We start from the raw sequence: 25,156 nt of genomic DNA, 5'->3' as shown, positions 1-25,156 counted from the left end.
TAGTCTGTGCCTACGTCTATTTTCCATTATATCCAGATGTAGGCCACTGGTTATGGAGGCCTCAAAATACCAAAACATGCATTGACTAAAATGTGGATTGCAGCAGAAATGCTCTTAAATAACTTTCACTACTAAACTCACTGTCTTAATTGATAATCTCCATGCTATAAAATATAATCCTATCAGTAATCCTCATGATACTGGTTTAAATGCATTATTCACAGTAAATAAATGTTACGATTATTAAACTGTAAAGTATATTATATTTTAAGACACAGAAATAGAAATGCAAAGAAATGCCAATATGCCCAAGGTCACATAAATGGGAAATTGGAATGGATGCCATGTTGGCCTGTCTGGAACCAATGTGCTTCTTTACGAGCTCTAGGATACGGGCAGAGGAGAGAAGCATGCAATGGGTAAGATTCTAGGTCACTACTTTCTGCTGGAACTGCATCATTCTTCTTTTTTCATTGTTTTTGTTTTACAGATGACAAAAATTACAATTTTGGAAAAGAGGAAATTATCCTATATTGTCCTCCAAGTTCCTTGTTATTTTTACTCAAATGTTAACTATACACTAGGCATTATTCCACTAAATTCTAAAGTATGATATCACTGAATCATCACAATAGCCCTAGAAGGTAGAGCCTTTCTTTATCCTTCCATGCTGACAGATAAAAAGGCTGAGCGCAATGAAGTTTGGAGTTACCCCAAACACAGGTGGGACCTAGCATGTGCATTCTTAAGCACTATGTTTGCCTCTTTGTGTGTGATTTTTTTTTTTGACAACAACTTACTTTCCCTGGCTTGTTCAGCTAGCTCACTACTCAATTTTAGAAGTTGCTTTTTCCAGGCAGACTTCCTGTCTGAATGAGGTATCCTCCCATGAATTTTAATAGAATCTCAAGAAATCAAGACTTGAAATGGTAATTACCAAAATGGCCAAAGCACCAAATTTACCAATCTGCGAACACCTTGTTTGAAAACAATTCTTCTTGAATATATCACCATTGATATGACTACATTTTTCTTAATGACTATAACCTACTTAGCAATATATATTTTTAAAGATTTATTTATTTACTTATTTAGAAAGAGTGCAGGGGAGAGAGAAACCCAAGCACACTCCTCACTGAGCACGGATCCTAACGTGGGGCTTGATCTCACAACCCTGAGATCATGACTTGAGCTGAAACCAAGAATTGGACGCTTAACTGAATGTACCACCTAGATGTTCCCCATTTATCAGTATTTTAAACCATTTTCCCTTTTTAATACAAAGGATCAAAAGTGATGATTCATTTTATAAATTACATGACTCCAATTCTATAGAAAACATTTCAATGGTTCAATTTCTATTTTAATGCTTTTTAAACTACCCATGTTTTTCCAACATTGGAACATATAAAATTTTTCTTTGCTAAATTTGTTGGATCACCACATTTACAAAATTTACAAAAAGGTTAATTTAGTTTTAAATACTTGCAATTACAATTTCATGGAATTATTTTAAGAGCCTATAGTAAGCTTTTGTAGTTTGGAGTTCCTTATTTTTCTGATCTTAAGTAATGCTAAAACAGAAAAAAAAAATTGTCTCTGAAATTCTGAATTTGAGATTAGGTAAGAAACTATTATACTATATATTTAGTTATCATCCTAATTCTATACTGGATATTGGTTAATGTATTTAGATTTGGTCCTAATAATTTTTTTTAAAGATTTTATTTATTTACTTGACAGAGATCACAAGTAGGCTAAGAGGCAGGCAGAGAGAGAGGAGGAAGCAGGCTCCCTGCTGAGCAGAGAGCCCGATGTGGGGCTCTATCCCAGGACCCTGAGATCATGACCTGAACTGAAGGCAGAGGCTTAACCCACTGAGCCACTGAGGCGTCCCTATTCCTAATAATTTATCTTTTGCTTTGTTCCATAACTGATCCTAAAGCAACATCAGAAGGAGCTGGGGTCCCAGTAGGGCACGTCTGCTCCCTATATTTGCTGCATTTCTTCAAACTATGTTTCCTAATTTGGGTTCTTGGAAAATGTGACCCTTAGATTTTAAGATTCTAGATTAGCTGAGGAACCCATAATTGTGCAGAATACTTTTTTTTTTAAAACCAAGAAAACTTCTATGTGTAGAAGGACTGAATAGGCGACAAAGGAAATAACCATTATTTTCACGGCTTTAATCTTTTAGTGAAGAGGAATAAAGAGGGGCAAATGTTCAAGGAAAAATCTACATGGAAAAATATTTTTAATTTTTTTCAATTTTTTTTAAAAGATTATTTATTTATTTATTTGAGAGAGAGCGAGAAATCACAAGTAGGCAGAGAGGCAGGCAGAGAGAGAGAGAAGCAGGCTCCCTGCTGAGCAGAGAGCCCAATGCGGGGCTCAATCCCAGGACCCTGAGATCATGATCTGAGCCCAAGGTAGAGGCTTAACCCACTGAGCCACCCAGGCACCCTGGAAAAATATTTTTTAAATCTGATCACTTAATTAACTTCTTTTAAGAGACTAAAAGCATTTTATTTCTGTTTGCAAAGAAAGAGATCCAAATAGCTCAATCCCAAACCGCAAGGAAATAACACCTTTTATGTGTTTTTCTTTTTGCTCAGAGCAGCTCAATTAAGGCACTGAAACATGCATTAATCCCAAAGTATCTAATGAGTTTTGAGTGCAAACAGATTTTCTCCTTTCCTGAAGAGACTGAAATTCAAGTCAAGATTGATGCTATGTTCTCCCCACCCCACAAGGTGAGAAGGAAAACAGCCGCTTTCCTGAAAGATGCGAGGTCTTTTTTATTGATGCTCAGAGGTCATTGTGCAGTCCTTTAAATTAACCAGGACACCCCATCAGTTCCCAAACCACTGGAATTTGATTGTCTTACTAGAAAGTCTAGTTACCATGGCTCCAGACATAATTGGCCCCGGGCTCACTGTAAGAGTATTAACAGTGAACTTGTAAGACTAATTTGAGATTGTGATTTACCAGGTGGACTTCTGTATATACATTTAAAATTGCTTGTTTAGGTGAGGGATAAGAAAATAAGTGGTATTAACCATATTTAATTGGATGGTCAATGACATTATTAAAACTAATTAAAATTAAGAAAAGTTAAAATATAAAACTTAAAGAAGGAGCACAGGGTTACTCATAATGTTTTCTTAGCAGGATGTGATTTTTACTATGCTTTCCAAAGATTATTGTTGTGCTTTTGAAGCCAAAGAAATAACTAATGTACTTAATCACATTAAGACATAAGAAAACAAATGTTATAATTCATATAAAATAAATAAAATCCTAACCTACCTCAATATTTCTCCGGGCTTGGGTTGCACTTCTCTCATGCTGGATGGGAATTAGAGGCAAACCTCCAATTTTGGGATTTTTGGTTATAGACCGTTTTCGTTCCTTTCCAGCTGGTGGCCGTATATCATTTTCATGCTGTGGAAACACAATTTCTTGCTGTTGGTGTGTGATTTTATTACATGGTATATCATGTTAGAGTCACTTGGCTCCTTTTCCATATATCCAAATCAAATGATCTGCTTTCCTCGAGAATGCCATTTGAAATTATGCTGTTGACTCTGACAGGAACACCGCTTGAGGATGTAAAACTCTTAAGTGAACAGAGCTTTGAGGTCTCAGTTCAATTTCTAAGTTTCAAGTACATGGCTTCTGTACTACTTATCAAATCAAAAGGAGGAAAATAATTGAGGAAACTGGCAAATCTCTTTCTGGGAAAAAAATAATACACTTGTCTGTATTTCTCAGCCCTGTGATCAAAGTAACTATGCATCCATTTTTTCCCTCCACCAAAGATAACTTTAGCGTAAAAATAATTTAACCCCACAGACCTCAATTCAACCTAAGGCACGGCTATCAGAAAAATTAGCCTCATTTTATGACCTTTTGAAAAATGTTACTTTTTCATCTAATTGAATTCCAAAGAAATTACCTTGCACATAGACATTTATACTGAAAATCACTGTACAACAGAGAATATGGCACATTTGTTCTCAACTTATTGACTACATATTCTGGCTAACTGAACAACTATAGGTATTACTGGAGAAAAATTAATTATGCAATGGGGAGAAATATCCACTGATAAAAATATAACCCCTGGGTGATAAATCCTTCAGATATGCATATAAAAGAAAAACCTTAAAAGAATTTTTCTACTCCTGAGGATAGATTAACTTTTCAGAAGTTGGCAAAAGCAAACTGATTTTCAGACAACAATCTATGAAAGAAATATAGAATACCAATTATAAAATGATAAGCTTTACAGATATTCTGATGAAAAGAAAACCTTTTGGCAAAGTATATAGCTAAATGCTTTTTCTTATGATTCAACACATTCCTGGTCTTACACTGTAATTAGTATTTTAATGTGTCTTATAGCAAATAATTAATTTCAACTAAGATTCACTGTGTATCCATATATAATGGCAAGATTATATTGAGGGACATACTGCCAGACTTGGTGCTTATCAGTGTACATAATCTTATTTAATCTCAAATGATCCGACAGTGTAATCTTTATTACTAGACTGAATGCATATGCATTAGATCTGCCCTTGACTTTTAGTGTAGCATTTATTTTGGTTCGGCAAATCTGTAATGGTAGATTAGCAAATATTTCAGAACGTTATAAGCTTCGTAATGCTGTGTTTATGTCATAGCCACAAACATGGTAAAAATAATTTTGATGTTATATAATTGGGATGTTCCCAACATGTAAAGCTCAAAAAAAAAGTGGCAGGAAAGGACTCATTACCCCTATGGATTATGCTTATACTTGTACTCACTGAGGTATAATACATGTGCCAAATTATATTCAGAGAAATCTAAAAGCAAACACAGTCTCAAATACGTATTTCTTTTTCTGAAAGGATATACTACGTTGTGTATACTGGCTAATTAGTTCTTACCAGATTGATCCAAGAGGTATGTTTCCCAACATGCAGAACATTTTATCTAGTAATACATTCTGACACGTCACAGTTATTTATAAGTGACCTTAAGGGTCCTTCTGCATGGATCATAGAGCTGAGGATCATACTTTCATCATCATAACCAGTGATCACACCCCAAAATCTTCAGTTCTATCTCCCACTTTCTATTTCTTCCCACTCATCCAGCTTTGAGGCATAATTGACAAAACTGAGGCTACTGAAAATATACAATGTGATGATTTGATCTATGTATACACTGTGAAAGGATTCTCCTCCATCCAGTCAATTAAGACATCTATCATCTGTTTTGGTGAGAACATTTAAGTGCTACTCTTAACAAATTCCAATGATACAGTACAGTATTATCAACTATCTCAACAGTGACCATGTTCTATCTACATGAGCTCCTCAAACCTTGTTCATCTTACAGCTGAAAGATTTTCCCTTTTGCCAACCTTTTCCTGTTTCCCCTACCCACCCAGCAACCCCTTCTCCACTGTTTCTAGGAGTTCAACTTTTATTTTTAGATCCCACATATAATACTGCAGTCTTTGTTTGTGTGGCTTATTTCAGCATAATGCCCTCCATATTCACCCGTGTTGTCACAGATGACAAGACTTCTTTCTTATTTAAGGATGAATAATATTCAGTTGTGTGTGCACTTTCTTTATCCATTCATCCTTGGACTTATGTCATTAGACATGATCCAAGGTCATTTCTATACCTTTGCAATTGTGAAAAATGCTGGAAGGACTTGAGTCTGCCTCTTGCTCTTTCTGAGCTTGACCTCTTACCTTTCCAGCTAACAATTTAGTTTCATTCACTTCTTTAGACTCCTTGAGACCTCCAATCTATTCTCTACCCTCATTCTACTTTCCACGTCTTCCTTCACTTCCTTGACAGCCTGTCATGTTTCATAGTCATTAAGTATGCTCACCTGCTTATCAATATCTTCAATTCCTGTGCTCCTTCTCCTTTTATCATACTTGCCTGGCAGAGCCCTCGACCTAGTTAAACCCATTCTACTTACTCTATGGGTACCTACCAATTGATGAAGAAAGAAAAAGAGATGGTTACTCTATAGATTTATCTCACTTTAAATTTAACCTTAAAGTCAGGCAAGAGCTCAGCACTGAGTTGAAGTTCCACTATAGGACAATCGTCTAACTCTCGGAAGATTATTTTTCACCTTTCCTCTGCCACTACACTTTCCATATCCCTCCCTAACTCACTGAAAGTGAGATCACTGATTTAATTGTAAACATTACTAGTAATCACTGAAGAATTTAATTTTCCTGCCATGAAATATACTACTCTCCCTGGATCTTTTAGCCTTATAAGTGAGGCTCCCTTCTCTTCCCAATATTTGGGAAGAACTTGTCTTCAGTCATAAGTGCTCCATGAGCTTAAAACACTGTCAAGGTCTGACACTCTGTTGTACAACCATTTTTTTCAGCAATGATGAACAAATGTGCACTTGTTCACATTGCTTCATGTCTGCTCAGGGCCCCTGCTAGTCTGATAATTACCTTCCTCAAAATAAAATAAGATAAAAACAGAGAGGGAGGCAAACCATAAAAGACTTTTGACTACAGAGAACAAACTGAGGGTTGATGGAGGGTGGGGGTGGGGGGATGGGTAAAACAGCGATGGGCATTAAGGAGGGCACTTGTGATGAGCCCACTGTGAGTGAGGTATATAAGAGATGAATCACATTCTACTCCTGAAACTAATGCTACACGATATGTTAAGTAACTTGAATTTAAATAAAAACTTAGAAGGAAAAAAAAATCACTTTCCTCTTCAATTTTTTCTTCCAATTACTGAATTTTCTCTATTAGCTTTATGTTGAAAGTATATACCTTCCCATCTTAAGGACATATAAATTGAAACCCCAAAACCTACCCTGACCTCCTCCTTTTCTCTAGCCACACAGCCTCATTTATCTGCATAGCTAATTCCTAGGATGGATTTTCTATACCAATCATCTGTTTTTTTCTTCCTATCAACCATTCTCATTTCTTTTGTTTTCTTTTTTTTCTCTTCTGCTTGACCTTTAGAGTTTGGAATGTCCCAGGGCTTATTCTTCCATCCTTTTCTTTCTTTCTCTCCCTACACCGTACTCTCCTTTCATTTTAGATTCTCCTATCCACCCCAAATCCAGAGCTTTCAATGCAAACTGAATACTGACTTCCCCCAAATTACACTGAATCCCCAAATTTTCACCTGAGCATTTGTTTTTTTAAAATAATCTCTACACCTAACGTGGGACTTGAACTCACAACCCTGAGATCGAGTCACATGTCCTTCTGAGCCAGCCAGGTATACTTTATCTGAGTTTTTGAGCTATATATCCAATCTGCTATTCAAATAAATATTTATTTGTATGTCTAACAGGCATCTCCAATTTCATAGGCTGAAACAGAACTCTCAGCTTTCTTCTGCATCTCTGATCTTATCACTTCTATTTGCCAGTTGCCCGAGATTAAACAGACAAACAAACCAACCCTAGGACAAACAAAAAACAAACCCTAGGACTCTTCCTTGATTAGTACTCCTCTCCAAGTATTGTAGCCAATCAATCTGTAAATTCTGTTGGCTCCACTTTCAACCACTCTTGAATCTTAATGTCTCACTATGTCCACGGCTACCACCCTAGCCAGAACTGCCGTCTTCCACACAGCTTGGACCCCCAACAGCATGCCCACAACAAACTAAATTATTATTTCTTCAGTTAATATAAATCAGATCAAATCCTTCTCCTGTTCCCCACACTCCTAAATTGGGATTATATGACCTGTTTAGTGCCTTCCTCATCTTTTACATCTTCCCGCAACACAGCCCTTCAGGATGTTCATGGAACAAAGGTTGTGACCACATCTCAGGACCTTGTACTTGCTGGCCCCTGTAACTGGAATGCTATTCCCACTCCTGCATACTTGCATGATTTGCTCCCTAATTTCAGACAGGTCTCAACACACCTGCCAGCTATTCAGAAAGGCATTTTCCTAAGAATCTTTCCTAGTTGGTGCCCTTCTTTACCTCAGTCACACTCATTCCTTCTCCTTTTTATCAAACTAATATCTATTTGAAATTCTGTCAAATTATTTATGTTTTCTCTCCTTTCTTATAACTATTGAGAGAGAGAGAGTGAGGACACAAGTAGGGGGAGAAGCAGAGGAAGAGGGAGAAGCAGGACCCAGCAGAGCAGAGAGCCTGATGTGGGGTTCCATGTACTTTTGTAAGTGGCCTTGGGTTCTCCGGTGCAGGTAACCATACAGGTTTTATAAGACTGACAAAACCCTTCTTCTCACTGAGTTTACGTTTTAGTAGGAGAGGCAGATATGAAAAATCTAATCACACAATGCTTTCTAATTAGAAATATACCTGGTGTACAGAATGTTCAGGGTTCCGATAGCCTGAAGGTCTGACTGGTCTGAAGATCAGGGAGAATTCCTCTGAGAATGTGACACATAAAGGAAAATCAAGAGGGCTTCTGAATCAGGGGTGCAGATGGCTATGGATACTAGAAAAGTATTCTGCACACCCTAAAGAACTCCTTGTAAGGAGGACTTACTCTGTATGTGTCTGTTTGTTAACATGTATAAATCAGCATTTGCTAGTTTCCTGTCTCCTTATGGAGGTGAGCCATTAAATCCTTAAATCCAAGAAAGCCTTTGTGTTTATCTTAATCCAAAGAAGTGGAATGAGCAGAGGAAAAGTAACTGGGCTATTTCTACTTATACCTTGATTTTTAAACAAGTCTAGTGACTTCAGTTATAACAACAAACAAAAAAAATCAATGTAGTTATACCACAGACACTGTAATAGTTTTGACTCTATGGTTCCAATTTTACTAAAACACTTCAAATCTAGTTTGCTTTCTTTTTAAGGAGTTAAATATCGGAATTTCTGAAAAGTCACAAATTAGAGGGAAAGTATCTAAAAAAGTTAAGTCTTTTTCTGTCTATGTGTTTTCAGCTACTAACAATAGCATCAGACTGAGAAGAACAGGGTTTATTAACCACTGGAAAGGTTAATAAATTAAGAGACAAAATGATTTTCAAAACAAATAAGGGCCAGATCTGGGGTGAATTAACTTCCCACTTCTAAGAGAAACAGGGAAGTATATCCTCAGTAATAAAGAATGGCAACTTAATCGTTACCAGTGAATTTCAATGCTCTGTGGGAAGGATTGCTGGGAATTCAGCCAGACAAGGTGGGAGGTGGAACCAATCCTATTAATGAGACTATTTAACCCTTCCCCCAAAGACACAGTCCTCCTATAGGGAGGTGACTAAATGGGGAATTGAGTATAGGTATTAGCTTCTGGCGTCCCTGGGTTTAAACCAATAACTAAACGTAAGGTGCCTAGCAAGTGAGAGAATCTTTATACCTTTATTCCCTCAACGACAAGCAACGCCATGCATGGTTTGTTGCAAAGAATGCAGGAGTTAACTCTCTGAAGAATCCAACACGCAGTTAAGTATTAAAGGAATGTAGGCTCCTGTCTTTATTTCTGGAAAGGCTAGAATGGGGAGCAGGGGAGTAGGCAGCCATAGGGAGGACAAGAAGGAAAACAGCACACTTTTCTAAATGAAGACGAATGCAGGACTCCGGTAAAACAAGCTCCTCTTTCTAACACACTACCATCTTGAAGCTGTGCACCTCTCCTGAGGTAAGGAGTAGCTGGAGTGCCAGAAAGGAAGCCTCAACAAAGAAAGTAAGCTCTTTTTCAAAGCATAATGGGTATATCTGGATTCTCATATATTTTAAAAATATATAAATGAGAAAATTAAGGCATACACATAAAACTCATTAAAAATGCTTGTACATCACACTAACATTTCCTATGAGCAGTGGTTATACTTGGTTGGAGAGCTGAAACAGAGATCATACCTGGGCAATGAAGACATTGGCCATCCACTCCATCTGAGTTTGTGGACTATCACAACAAATGTGCCTGTAAAACAAGGTTTATCGAATACATAGTTCAGAAATATAGCAGACTGTTCTCCCGTGTATTTGTTTGGTTATTAAGTGATTGGAGACCTCTTTGGATTTCTCCTGATTCATGACTTAATGCAATCAAAATGGGAGTATTTCAGTATAAGTTGCTTTAGGCTTCTGTCAAATGTACAATAACAAAATAATAGTAAAATATACTAGTTTAAACAAAATACAACTACAGGCTTTGGGAACTGCTGAAATATGATCCGCAATATTTGTGGAAAGGCAGAAAGGCCACCATCATTTCCTTTTTCAGGTACATGATATTAAACATCTTTTTCCCCAGAAACTCTGAGCCTAAGAAGAAAAATATGTGCACATTTTCTTAAGAGCAGACTTTTAAAAAGGCTTAGACAGTCTCTATCATTAGGATTATAAACATTAATACCCATAAGACTCATGAAAAATGAACTAAATGAAAAACTACTACAGCATGTTCAATAACACTGATTCAGTAACCTTTTATTAAAAACCTGCATAAAACAGAGATGCCCTCAAGGTTCACCTAGTCTATCAGAGGAGCTAGGCAAGTAAACAAATAAATTAGGACACAGTGAGAAAAAGAGAAAGTCAAGTTGAACAGAAAGGAAGAGCACACTTGGGGATGCAGTAAAGGATTCTTATAAAAGGAAAATTCTGTAAGTGATGTTAGACATGGACATTTCAAGGTAATTATGTATTTTTATTCCCTTTGAAAATAATTATAAAAATGTTAAAATTAAATTTGTAAAAAAAATCTTGCTTCCTTCATTAGATTCTCACAAAAGTATTGTCCCTTTTCATTACCATGTCCCAAAAACCTGTCTTCTCTATAATTAAGCACCCATGTATGCAAAATACTACAGATACCGAGAATAAATAAGTAATGATTAGAGGTGAGAATTAACTGATAAGACTTTTGGGGCATGTGAGCTATAGTTTGAAAGAATAATGACAGTTGAGTCCACCACATCAGCAGGAAGAGGATGGGAGCAGCATATAGTGTGGAAGAAGGCTCAGTAAAGGGAATATAGACATTAACATGGAAAGATGAAGAAACAAGGAATATACTGTGAATTAAAGATAGATTGCTGTTTTATCCTTAAGCCAAAAAAAAAAAAAAAAAGGAAGCCATGGGAGACAAGGCTGATGGAGCCTCATACTAAAGGGCCTTATGTGCTGTGCCAACAATCCTGCACTTTATCCTGCTGAAGACAGTTAATGCAGGAAAGAAACACAATGCATTTTAGGAAGCCCCTTTGGTGGCTGGATAGAGAATATTCTAGAAAACAAAAGTAAAATTAGATGCATAAAGAGCATCTAGGATAACTGGAATAACCCACACAGATGAAGGAATGGCCTGATCAGAGAGACAAGTAAGAGGCAGATCCCATATGGTTTAGTGGTTGGTTGGATGCAGCTAAGGTGGGAGGAAGAGACATATAGTACAATCTCTAGGGAGACCAGCTAGGTCCTGTGACATCAATGGAAAAAAAGTACATATTTGCAAAGAAAAGGTTTGAGGCCAAGATTTTTTTTTTTATACAAAATTTTGGCTAGTTCTTTTCCTTTATATAAAACTGAATTCTGCCTGCCTATCCCACACTCACATAATAACTAGGGAGAAATCAGATGTTGTTTCTCTTAGGAGGGCACTAGCAAGTAGGACACCTGGGATTGAAATGGACCTATATCTTGAAGCAAATCTATTTTCTTCTTCTCAAAGTATTTAAAAAAAAATTTTAACTTTACTTTGATGAAACATTTCCTGTCTGTAGTTCTATCTGCCAATAACATTATTTGTTTACTAAAGTTATCGATATATTAAATCCAAAAACTGCCAGCTGTTAACTTACCAGTGATGTTTCTCGGAATACACTGTCAATCCCCAACTACATTATATGGGAAAAAAACAAACAAATAAACAAACACACACATATTAAAAAAGAGAAATCATACAAAACCAAAAACAGGATTATTAGATATTAAGGAGCAGGTACTCAATGGTGGCAATGTATAACAGAACAGAAAAACCCACACATCATGATTCAATGGATATGACTGATCTAGAGGTGAATGATAAATGATGGGTTTGGCTACAAATTTAAATATGCTCAAGGAAGAGGGAGGGAAGGGATCTTATGACATCATGGGAAAGTGAAGGAAATCTCTCCGAAGATACTCTTGGCTGAGGAAGGATAGTTATCTAGGAAAACGGCCAAAACAAGATATAAACCTTCTCCTACTGATATTGTGGGAAATTAAATAATGTGTCAACAGCAACACAGGTGTATGTGCTGGGTTTACAAACAAAGCACGTAGGCAAAAATGAGAAAAATTTTTAGTAATAGAAACCCAAAGTAAGCATCTAACAGTTCATTAAAATGTTTCGTTAAGTATTTGTGAAAACAATAATTAACTAATCATACCAATCTGTGATTAGAAAGTATGGCATAAACCACATGCTTGCATGATTCAAATGCTGAAGAGAAGGACAATGTATTAGAGAGTCTACTTTTCTCTTCACTGCCTGGGTGCTAGTGGGTTTGCTATCAAATTTGGCAAAAAAAAAAAAAAAAAAAGGCAAATTACACAGCCAGGCATCATGAGGCTATTTTCCTGTATGTAGAATTGGCTGGAACATTCCTTATGTCCCCAGGTTGTGAGACTGATCAAGGAATGGAATGTGGAGAAAAACCCAGGTGTTTTTGAATAGACAGGGCCTTCTGGGAATTTCTTGTTTCACACAACAGAGATCCCATCACCAAGGAATTTGACTTCAGTGGGAATATTATGCTTTTTTACCTGCCCACAGAAGTTCCTGCAATCTGCAACAGGTCTCCTGCCATGTCTGTGGCAGCTCAAAGATTTTGTCTGTAGCTTAACTTATAAAAAGCTTGATTAATGTCTCTGACCTCCAAATCCTTGCATAGATACATATTCCTAAAACTTTCACTTTTCAAAAACCCTTCCCTTTCAAACTTTACCTTGTGGGAGGCTTCATTTTCTTTTTCACTCCAAGATAAAACTTCAGTGAACCAAGAGAAAACATTTTGTCATATTTACTACTCTGTAAGGAAAACAAAATAATTTGTAATTAAACAGACTTTAAAAATATCTTTATATTTTGAGTATTAATGACTGGATCCAGAATCAGTTTCTCCAATGTTTTCTGGATGTTATACTAAGTTTTTAGTACACAAAGATTATTCTGATTACAATGTTATAAATTTAAATAGAAAATTTTGAATATACATGCATGTTTATGTATGTGTGTACATCTATATACAGACAGTAATTTTTTTATTCAAGACACCTGGAACCAGATATAAGTAAGAACTGATAATTTTTCATTTTTTTCTCATATCTGAAAAATAGAATAATGTCAATATTACGTAATTCCATCTGCGTTGTCTGGGACAACACCCAGTATTCATGTAACTAAGACAACTACCTTCATGTTAGGTTTTGTTGCCAAATGCATTATGATTTTCTTTATTTGTGGATTCCATACTAGGAACTTTTATGGGTATGTATTGAACTATCTCAAGTATCCATATTAATAACATTTTAAACAAATAATTAATGTAAATAGACTATTAAAAATTTACATTTATTCTGGATCAATGATCTATTCTACATATACGTCCTGACATATTTATCTGTAACTAATATTTTTTAAAAATCTTGGAACATAGACAATCAGGTAAAATTTGAATCATTATACTCTAATTTCAAAACTTATACCAAACCACACACGTTTGATTATCTATCCTTAGATAACCTGAAATAATTTTATAAAGGTAACAACCTTGGAAATGATTATTAACACATGCTTTCCCCATACCCTAATAATTCTGAAGGAAATCTTCTGTTTTAAAGTGTTAGGCATATAGCATTTAAAACTAAGAGCAAGGGGTTTGGGATCACAGAAACTTGGGTGCAAATCTGGCTTGCTGCTTAGTATGTGAGCTCAAGTTACTCTGCTCTGCTCTTCTTGTTAGTAAAGAGGGATAATAAAAATATCAAGTATCTCATAGGGTTATTACTAAGTGATTAAGGGGTTTCTAGACAGTTCAGTTGGTTAAGCATCTGACTTCAGCTCAGGTCATGATCTCAGGGTCCTGGGATCGAGCCCCATGTCCACATCTGGCTCCTTGCTCAGCGGGGAGTCTGCTTGTCACTCTGCCCCTCCCCCTCTTCATATTCTCTCTCAAATAAATAAATAAAATTTTTATTTTTTTTTAATAAATTGAATTTTTAAAAAAGATAAAATAAGTAAAGGAGTACTATGAAGGATTATTCTACACACTAAATGAGAAAAATGTCTATTAAGCATTTAGTCTGGTAATAAGCATTAATGTGCAATAAATTATTATTATTGTTATTATTAGGAACTTAGAACATATTGCTTCAGAGACCCAGTAATACAGACAAATTGTTAGGATCGTAGGACAGTATGCAAAAGCCCACTTAGCCAATACTGGCTGAAATTTAGTACTAAATACAATTAACTGAAATTAGTACTAACTTCTATAAAAGTTAAACTGTTACTGTGAAGTCTTTTCTTCATGAAAGCAGTTGAATTTGAAAAGATGGAAAATATATTTAAAATTAAAAACTGCCTTTCATAGAGAAAACAGGTTAGGAAAATATAGAGGAAATATAAAGGCAAAAACAAGCAAGAGGATGATCAGGAGTAAAGCTTGGGTGACCAGTGCTCTAGGGCATTGATGAGACCAGGAATATACCTGGTGAATTTACTCCTAGTCAGTATAACAATGTCTGCTATTATCATCATGGTAGATAATTTAGAATAGTTATTTTGGAATTTTTTTCTCTTATGGCTAGATTTTTAGAAATGGAATCACTGGGCTAAAGGCTAGGAACATGTTTAAGATTTTAGGGGTGCCAGTGGCTCAGTTGGTTGAACACTGACTCTTGATTTTGGCTCAGATTGTGATCTTGGAGTCGTGGGATCGAGCCCTACATTGGGCTCCACATTCAACATGGTGTCTGCTTGTCCCTCTCCCGCTGCTCCCCAACCTCCCAATCACACTCTTGTTCTCTCTCAAATAAATACATAGCATCTTAAAAAAAAATAAGATTTTGGCAAAATTGATAGTGTACATTTACTTACAATTAAACATACACTCATATATTCATTAGCAATTTTCATTTTTTTTTTTTTTTTCTGGGCCTTTTCCTCTCCATTCCACTGAAAATTCATCATGAAACAGGGGCCCTTTGAAGAATTTTTTTTTTTTTTTCCATTTTATTTATTTTTTCAGCATAACAGTATTCATTCTTTTTGCACAACACCCAGTGCTCCATGCAAAACGTGCCCTCCCCATTACCCACCACCTGTTCCCCCAACCTCCCACCCCTGACCCTTCAAAACCCTCAGGTTGTTTTTCAGAGTCCATAGTCTCTTATGGTTCGCCTCCCCTCCCCTTTTCATTTTTTTTTAAGATTTTATTTATTTATTTGTCAGAGAGAGAGAGAGTACACACAAGTAGGCAGAGAGGCAGGCAGAGGCAGCGATAGAAGCGGCTTCCTGCTGAGCAAGGAGCCGGATGTGGGACTCGATCCCAGGACTCTGGGATCATGACCTGAGCTGAAGGCAGCAGCTTAACCAACTGAGCCACCCAGGTGTCCCCAATTTTCACTTTTGATTTGGTTCACAATTTATCTCTTTGTTTGAATTAGTTTTGTATATATGAAATAAGAAATTTCCCTGTCTTTTTAAATGAAACATTCTATACAAACTGCTGTTTGCCTTAATTCTGCTGTTTACTTTTATTAGTTTTAGGAAGTCATATTGATCTTTTCTTTTGAATTTTCTTAACTATCTCAATTTTAAAGGGTTCTTACGTGGCTGACAAGTACTGAATTTATGGCCATGTAATTTGAAGGGCTGCTTTTTTTTTTTTTTAAAGATTTTATTTATTTGACAGAGAGAGATCACAAGTAGGCAGAGAGGCAGGCAGAGAGAGAGGAGGAAGCAGGCTCCCCACGGAGCAGAGAGCCTGATGTGGGGCTCGATCCCAGGACCCTGAGATCATGACCTGAGCCGAAGGCAGCGGCTTAATCCACTGAGCCACCCAGGCGCCCTGAAGGGCTGCTTTTTTAAAGTTTTACTTCTTTTGTCAATCTGGAATAGATGAGAGTTTAAACTGAAAATTTTTAAGAATTACCCCAGCCCTATTTATTAAACAAACATGTTTTAAATTTTTTAATTAATTTTTTTATTAACATATAATGTATTATTAGCCCCAGGGATACAGGTCTGTGAATCGCCAGGTTTACACTTCACAGCCCTCACCATAGCACATAGCCTCCCCCCAATGTCCATAACCCCACCACCCTCTCCCTACCCCCCTCCTCCTGGTAACCCTCAGTTTGTTTTGTGAAATTAAGAGTCTCCCTATTAAGAGTTTCTCTCCCTCCCAATCCCATCTTCTTTCATTTATTTTTTTCATACCCACCCCCCCTTTGCATCTCCACTTCCTCATATCAGGGAGATCATATGACAGTTGTCTTTCTCCAATTGACTTATTTCACTAAGCATGATACCCTCTAGTTCCATCCACGTCGTCGCAAATGGTAAGGTTTCATTTCTTTTGATGGCTGCATAGTATTCCATTGTATATATATACCACCTCTTCTTTATCCATTCATCTGTTGATGGACATCTAGGTTCTTTCCATAGTTTGGCTATTGTAGACATTGCTGCTATAAACATTCGGGTACACGTGCCTCTTCGGATCACTACATTTGTATCTTTAGGGTAAATACGCAGTAGTGCAATTGCTGGGTCATAGGGTAGTTCTATTTTCAACTTTTTGAGGAACTTCCATGCTATTTTCCAGAGTGGTTGCACCAGCTTGCATTCCCACCAACAGTGTAGGAGGGTTCCCCTTTCTCCACATCCTCACCAGCATCTGTCATTTCCTGACTTGTTAATTTTAGCCATTCTGACTGGTGTGAGGTGGTATCTCATTGTGGTTTTGATTTGTATTTCCCTGATGCCGAGTGATGTGGAGCATTTTTTCATGTGTCTGTTGGCCATCTGGATGTCTTCTTTGCAGAAATGTCTGTTCATGTCCTCTGCCCATTTCTTGATTGGATTATTTGTTCTTTGGGTGTTGAGTTTGTTAAGCTCTTTATAGATTTTGGATACTAGCCCTTTATCTGATATGTCATTTGCAAATATCTTCTCCCATCCTGTCAGTTATCTTTTGGTTTCCTTAACTGTTTCCTTTGCTGTGCAAAAGCTTTTGATCTTGATGAAGTCCCAATAGTTCATTTTTGCCCTTGCTTTCCTTGCCTTTGGCGATGTTCCTAGAAAGAGGTTGCTGCCTGTGTTCTCCTCAAGGATTTTGATGGATTCCTTTCTCACATTGAGGTCCTTCATCCATTTTGAGTCTATTTTCATGTGTGGTGTGAGGAAGTGGTCCAATTTCATTTTTCTGCATGTGGCTGTCCAATTTTCCCAACACCATTTGTTGAAGAGGCTGTCTTTTTTCCATTGGATATTCTTTCCTGCTTTGTCGAAGATTAGTTGACCATAGAGTTGAGGGTCGATTTCTGGGCTCTCTATTCTGTTCCATTGATCTATGTGTCTGTTTTTGTGCCAGTACCATGCTGTCTTGATGATGACAGCTTTAAACCAACCTTTCTTTAGACATACATTTATGGTGGCATATTTGTCAAAAACAAATCTTAATATACAAGTATATCTTTTACCTGACTCGATGGTACCATTGCTATCTCTGTTCATGTTTATGCCAGGATCATATTATTTCAGCTATTTAAGCTTTACTGCATACCACAATTGTTGGATGGAATACACTACACACTTATTTTGTCTTTTATACACCAAGACGTTTGCAAGTATCTTATCTGTTTACGCTTTGAGGTGATTATCAAATCACTTCTGCCAGATTCTAAAAATAATTCCTTTGGGATTTTGAAAGGCATTACATGAAACCTATTGATAAATATTAATATACTTTATATATATTTTATTTCCTTTTTTTTTAAAGGTTTTACTTATTTATTTGACAGAGAGATCACAAGTAGATAGAGAGGCAGGCAGAGAGAGAGAGAGAGGGAAGCAGGCTCCCTGCTGAGCAGAGAGCCCGATGCGGGACTGGATCCCAGGACTCTGAGATCATGACTTGAGCCGAAGGCAGCGGCTTAACCCACTGAGCCACCCAGGCACCCACATATATTTTATTTCTATCAGTGAAGTTCTATAGTTTCCCTCATAACATCTGTACTTCTTGCTAAGGTCATTTTCTGGTAGTTTATGTGCTTTGTCTTTTTATTCCGACTGAGGACTGGTTTTGGGGTGCTGATTTTGTAGCATGCTACTCTACTTCATGTTAAGGAGAAGCACTGAAGTCTAATATAGAACAGTTAGGTAGCTTTGTAAGGCAGTGAGTATTCCATGTTGGAAAGAGTCAAAGCAAGAAGAACTTGGGGCTGTATCCACAGTAGTGGTGTTCCCAGCCACACCTGTCGGAGAGGACATCAGACCACAGCTGAGGTGAATAGCTCTCTTCCTGGCTGAGATGGGGATTTCCCTGGGACTCAATCCTGAGGGAGGTGGCCAGGTAAGGTGAGGTGAGAGCCAGAACAATGGGATCTGTACAGTTCAGGATGAGACAAACAGTGCTGAAGCAGGTAGACTGCATTTATAACAGGACATCATAATTCTAAGACTGCCTACATTTTGATGTACTTTTGGCAATAGAAGGTCTGAAGTCATACAACAGATTCTCAAGCCACTCCTGACATGCAGGCTCATTACTTTACACCATATATTCTGTCCAAAAAGAACACTAATGACAGAATTTGAGAAGAAAGCAGCAGTGGTGGAAAGAAAGCTTTTTAAAGTTTCTGTCTTTAAATTGAATATGCATAAAGTAGAACTGTAAGGACACTAATGGAAAGTTCTATAAAAAGAAATCTCATTTGGCAAGATAACTTTACTGTTGGTTTATTACAATTCTCTCTTTTGGTATGTGTATTTTCTGGAGAATTTCTTCAGAAAGTTCAATATACTAGACTGTTAGGAAGTCTCTAATGTGTTACTTCAGGAACTATAATTCAAAATAAAGTTTTTAACTAAGCCAATTAAATTAGTGTGTTTAAAAAATTATTCTTGCTCCTAAAAGGAGTCTGCTTATTAGTGCATGCAACTTTTAACGACCCCTCCCTTAGCCACTTGTTTTTTTCACACCATTAACAGTATAATGGTGATATTCTTTGAAACGTCTCACCTTTTATGTAAATCAAGTCTGAAAACATTTTAATTAACATTTTCTATGCAGGGAAAACTCAAAACAAAATATATCTTCCCCTGTGTATTACCCTAATTTGTTGTTAATGAGCATTCATAAATTATCTCTAATTAACACCTAGTCTTTTTAAATATACTTTTCAATTTGTAATTTCCACTTCATTCTCAGTAAATCATTTTCTAAGTACATACAGTCACACATATATTAATGGCAACTGTCAAAACCAGAGCCAAATGTTTATTCGAATAAGTTAGGCGATTTTCACTATTGCTTATTTGCTGTAAAATAATTGGAAATGTTAACATTGTCAATGACTCTATCATCAATATTAAAAGGGACAGAGCAGGAAAAACAAAACAGCCGCATAAAATCATGTGTTGAAAATAATGGTCGTTGAAGGAAAACCGTAAGTCAAGTCTCCTCTGCTTGCCTGAATGTTCAAATTAAAGTATCAGTTGCAGTAATTTATTCTGACAGATGTACAAATACAACTTTTAAGCACAATAATTACAATGCCATAACCTGAGGTCACTGTTATAAAAACAAAATGGGTTCAGTGTCCCTAAAAAGCACTGTCTGACAAATAGTGTATCTCACTTACACATGGAATCTAAAAAAGTCAAAATCATAGCAGAAAGCAGAATGGTTGTTGTCAGGGTTTGGGGGCAGGGGAAATGGAGAGATGCTGGTCAAAGCATATAAAATTTCAGTTATGCTGAATGAATGTCCTAGAGAGCTAAGGTACAGCATGATGACTATAGTTAATATTGTACTGCATACCTGAAATTCGCTAAGAGTATATCCTAAGTGTTACCACCCCCCCAACACACACACAGAGCGTCAACGGATAACTATGTGAGGTAATGGATATGTTAATTAGTTTGACTGCAGTGATCATTTCACAAGGTGTAATGAATGTATTAAAACATCACCTTGTACAATGTAAATATATACTTTTTTTGGTCAATCACACCTCAATAAAGCTGGGAAAAGGAAGTATTTCAAATGCCAAAAAACAAACAAAAAAAACCACTCTTTAAGACAAACTGATATTGTCACTGTATGAATTATCTTAGACTGAGCAGATTCAACCTTTCAAAAACATATTCTGTTAAAGGGTATGAGATTCTCTGTCACAAAATCAATCCATCTGAAAAAAAAATCACTTGTCCATGAATAAGCTTCCTGTGGCAGATTTTTAAATTTACATCAGCCTGGGGTAAAACACTATAAAAACAATGAATTGTATGGATTGTCATATTTGGGAATCTTTGGTACTGCCTAAATTTAAAAAACAAAAAAACAAACAACAACAACAACAAAAACTTATCCCCTAACTTAAAATAATGCAAAATTACTATTTGTTTAGTAAATCCCTGCATGGAGCCTTTGGAGTCTAATACTTGGGAATGAACACTCTGTTGCTTACTGGCTATGGGATCTTGGGCAAGTTACAGAATATCTTGATAACCTCCTTTCTTCATCTCTAAAGTGGGAATAATTATAGTACTAATTTCACAGGGTTATTATAAAGATAAAATGAGATAATACAAGTGAAATGTATAGAACTCCACTTTTTAGAGAGCAACTGCCTGAATGTTGGTTGCTGCCATCATGGCAGCACTGCTATTACTGACTACTAGTCGTTTGTTTCTAGCAACCCTCTGTTGCTACACAATATAAGTCTTGGTTCCACAGTGGGACCAAAAAGTTCAGGTTCGTTTTTAAATACCCTAAGCAGATATCCAACTACAAAAGTGACCCTGTAACCAACATATTATGTATATAAAAGGGCAAGGATTAAGGAAATCTGTCCAACAAATATCAAAGTGGGTGACCCACTGAAGAAAACCAAAGAAAATTCAACCGGATTCAGTTCTGGATGGCTAGAATAATCAGCTGTGACGTCCTGAATTTACTTTCATGAACACATATCTAAAGTTCATGAACCTTAAAATCTGATGTGTTCAGTTCACATAGGCCCAAATTCTTCTGTGCCTCACTTCTGCAAACTCCACTCTTCGTCAACTAGAAAAACTGCAGGGTGACAATAAATAATAACCATTTGATACGCAAACAGACTCCCTGCTGGGTCCATCAGATGGAATAAGGTGAGAGTCTGAGTACAGTGTTTACTATAGCTCTCTGCATAGATGAGGGCTGCAGGAGTCAGTGCTGTTTTGTTAGCCCCCCTGCCTGGACAGTCCACTGTCCTAAGCAAAGGAAGAATGCTACTCAGATTTATTTATGCCCACATGGAGGCCTCTCTGCCGGAGAAACATACAGGGAAAGCGGTCAAAGCATGTGAGGAGCTCGACAGAAGCCGTAACAAAATGAGAGCACAGAGCTCTGGAAAGCTGCCTATGAATCCTATGAATTCATAACATATTCACAGACATAACTAGTCTGGTCTGTGTTTGTACATCTCCACAACAGATCACAGCAAAGCACCACACAGATCCTGTGTCTTTCTTCAGATCCTGCTGTCATTCTCCGTTTAAATTATTATGTAGGTGGTATTTGAAACTCAAGGGGGTAGAGATGTTACTGCTTACACCCTTGTAATCACCACCCAGAACTGGAGAGAGAACATTTGTTTCTCTCATCCTAGAAAGATTCCTACTGACTCCATTGTCCTGCTTCTGCAGCAACCTTTCTCCACACCCCAGGCAGACACTTACTGACTTCTTTCATCGTAAAAGGTTTTGCCTGTTCCTAGATTTCTTACGGACAAACTCATATGATGCTACTTTGTATCAAGCTGCTTTTGCTCAACAAGGATTCAAAGATTCATCCATGTTCATCCATATTCATTAGTATTCATTTTTACTGCTCAGTAATATTCTAGTGTATGAATATATCATTCTTTTATTGATGATGAATCATTTGGAATGTTTCCAGGTTTTCTCTTTTATGAGTAAAGCTGCTTATGAACATTCTGGAACAAGTGCTTTGTGGACAGAATACTAGGAATCAATGCCTGGATCACAGGGTAGACGTATGAATAACTTTATTTTTTAAAACGACCAAACAGTTCTACACAGTGATTGTGTGATCTTGTGCTTCCACTAGCAATTGAGGATGATTTTAGTTAATCAAGATCCTTAGTAATACCAGTGGGTATAAAATAGTATTGTGTGGTTTCAATCTGCAAGTCCCTGGGGACTATTAAGTCGAGTGTCTTTAGTTCAATGCTTTATTGGTTATTCCTCCATCTTCTTTCATGTAGTGTCTGTTCAGGACTGCATCCCAGTTTTCATTGTGTTGTTTTTTTTATTGTTGATTTGCTCTTCATCTTCTAGATATGAGTCCTTTCTCAGATATATATACTATGAATATATTTTTCTCTGAGACTTACCCATTAATATTCTTCACGAAGTCTTGATGAGCATGCTATTACCAATAGATAATACTAAGCTATGAGTATATGGTGTTTCATATTACATGCATAATGTTATTATATGTAATGTTTCATGACTTAAAAGAACAAATATTCTTAACTAAGCAATAAAATAATGTGGCATTCAGGATTCATACTATCATCATCACATTACAGATTCAAGAAATTGAGGTTAAGAGCTTAAGTTATTATTCACACAACCAATTTGGTGGATTAGAGATTTTCGCTACTAATCAATATTCTTACAATTCCATAAATTTATCTATTTCCTCTTTTATTTCTATATCTCCTCTCCGTTCCACAACTCCTTAACAAAAGCTTTTGTATATGTGCTGCCGAAGCGAGCACATTAACAAAAGCTTTTGAAAATTCAAACTTAACAGGGATATATCAGTAAGATTCTGTTGATAAATATGATATTACATGGGTCAATTCATTCAACCATATAGGAAACCATATAGGAAATACATTAATACATTAATCAAATTTATTTTATTATTTGGTTTTTGCCTTTTTATTCCACATTTAATTAATTTCCATTAGCTAAAGTCAAGCTATTTTTGCCTCAGGGCATAACATTCTTTTTTATTAATTTAAATTCAATTATCCAATATATAGCACATCATTAGTTTCAGATATAGAATTCAGTAATTCATCAGTTGCATGTAACACCTAGTGCTCAGCACGTCATGTGCCCTCCTTAAAGCCAATTATCCAGTTTCCCCATCCCCCTACCCACCTCCCCTTCTGCAACCCTCAGTTTGTTTCCTATAGTTAAGAGCCTCTCATGGTTTTTCTTCCTGACTTCTTCCCAGTTTTCCCTCCGTCCCCCTATGATCTTCTGTGCTGTTTCTTATATTCCACGTATGAGTGAAATCATATAACTGTCTTTCTCTGATTGATTTATTTCACTCAACGTAATACCTTCCAGTTCCATCCACAGAAATGGTAAGATTTTATCTTTTTTGATGGCTTTTAATTTTATTGATAAAGATGCTGACTTAAATGCTAGCTTATGTAATACATATCAGACTTTTCTTTAAGGACTTCTCTGCACTAAAAAATGACAAGTGCTCAGAAAGGCCACATGAAGTTCTTCACTGTATTACTTAGTGCATTAATGTTAGATTCAGAGGTTGTAAGAAATTAGCTGACGGTGTGTTCTGTTTACTACGGGGCTTAACTGCCAAGAGAGGATGGACAGGGCTATGAAATGAGAATGTTAATACCTACACAAACATGCATACATGTTCAAATACTAATACTAAATATACAACTACCTTTGAATCCTTGTAGAGAAAGAGATACCCATCTCGTAAAACAAAATACCGGTCTTGAAACTTATTTCCAGACAGTATTTTAGATGGTTCTTCTTTAATTTTCAGCATTCCTTCTTTGATACTTTCCAGGGCCCTCCTCTCTGTAAGGTACAACATTGCTTTTGTAAGTAAAGGACATTTTCATTTATTTGGAATACAATATAAAACATTTCTATATTTTATTTTGATAATATAAAATAGTAACTTGTTTCTTATCAGTAAGAAGCTGAGGGTTAATTTCTGGAAGCACCATGTGTCAGGATATTCATATCTACTTATAAGGCCTGCCTACGCTGTCCAATTGGCTACTGGCTAATGAGCCCTTGAAGTGTGGTTAATCTTAATTGAGGTGTGTTATTAGTATGAAATATATGCCATATTTCAAAGACCTTACCAAAAAAAGGTAAAAATATCATAAGTTTGTTAAGATTGATTACATGATCAAATTATATTTTAAATAATGATTTTATATTACTAAAATTAATTTTATCTATTTTAGATCTTTTAATGGGGCTACTAGATAATTTAAAATATTGGCTTTATTATATTTTTTTTGAACAGCTCTCAAAAGAACAATGCAAATATAGAGGTAAAATTGGAAGCCTCTCCCATAATTCTGATTCAGGAACCCAGGAATTCTTGGGGCACTAAATAAAATCCTATACATCTGAACCAGAAAAGGGTAAAAAAGGCAAAACTGCTAAGGTAGAGCATTTATCAACAACTACATTTCATGTGCAATACTGCCATGCCCCACACTTAGAAACACTCAGCCAATTCTATAAAAATACTTTTTGGTAAGAACACCAAATTTAGGGACACCTGGGTGGCTCAGTCGGTTAAGCATCTGCCTTCAGCTCAGGCCATGATTCTGGAGTTCTACGAGCTAGTCCCACATCTGGCTCCCTGCTCAGAGGAAAGCCTGCATCTGCCTCTGCCTGCTGCTCTCCCTCTTTGTGTTCTCTCTCTTTCTCTCTCGCTCTATCTCAAATAAATAAATAAAATCTTAAGAAAAGAAAAAGAACACCAAATTTGTACTTGTATAAATTTATCAATACAGCCTCAGTCTAAAGCTTTCTCCTTAAAATCTAGACAATATTCAACTGCCTACTTGGGAACTGAAGAACAATGGAGGGGAAAAAGGAACCCTAAGTCAAACAGCTATGACATGGTTAT

The 25,156-nt window shown here is 36.5% G+C and overlaps 1 protein-coding gene and 1 long non-coding RNA gene across 4 annotated transcripts in view; one reads left to right on the top strand and one right to left on the bottom strand.

The window, feature by feature from the left end:
• The window catches only part of ARAP2 (ArfGAP with RhoGAP domain, ankyrin repeat and PH domain 2), a 190,273-nt gene that overhangs the window by 7,751 nt on the left and 157,366 nt on the right, over positions 1-25,156 (bottom strand). For both annotated transcript variants that reach the window (XM_045997333.1, XM_045997334.1), the window contains 5 exons: positions 23,942-24,081; positions 12,938-13,020; positions 11,807-11,842; positions 9,861-9,924; positions 3,310-3,444 (listed from right to left, as the gene is read on the bottom strand). In XM_045997333.1, the coding sequence (XP_045853289.1) occupies positions 3,310-3,444; positions 9,861-9,924; positions 11,807-11,842; positions 12,938-13,020; positions 23,942-24,081 (458 nt within the window). The remainder of the gene's footprint in view (positions 1-3,309; positions 3,445-9,860; positions 9,925-11,806; positions 11,843-12,937; positions 13,021-23,941; positions 24,082-25,156) is intronic.
• Positions 9,496-25,156, top strand: part of LOC123936764 — a 32,274-nt gene continuing 16,613 nt past the window's right edge. Inside the window, exon 1 of one of the 2 annotated variants that reach the window (XR_006817387.1) lies at positions 9,496-9,639. This is a non-coding gene — a long non-coding RNA (uncharacterized LOC123936764). Of the gene's footprint in view, positions 9,685-25,156 lie in introns of both variants that reach the window. The other variant, XR_006817386.1, reaches the window with a different exon arrangement.

This window comes from Meles meles, chromosome 2 (genome assembly GCF_922984935.1).
Source record: "Meles meles chromosome 2, mMelMel3.1 paternal haplotype, whole genome shotgun sequence".
In the NCBI taxonomy this organism is placed as follows: domain Eukaryota; kingdom Metazoa; phylum Chordata; class Mammalia; order Carnivora; family Mustelidae; genus Meles; species Meles meles.
This window is presented reverse-complemented; position numbering and strand designations above follow the sequence as displayed.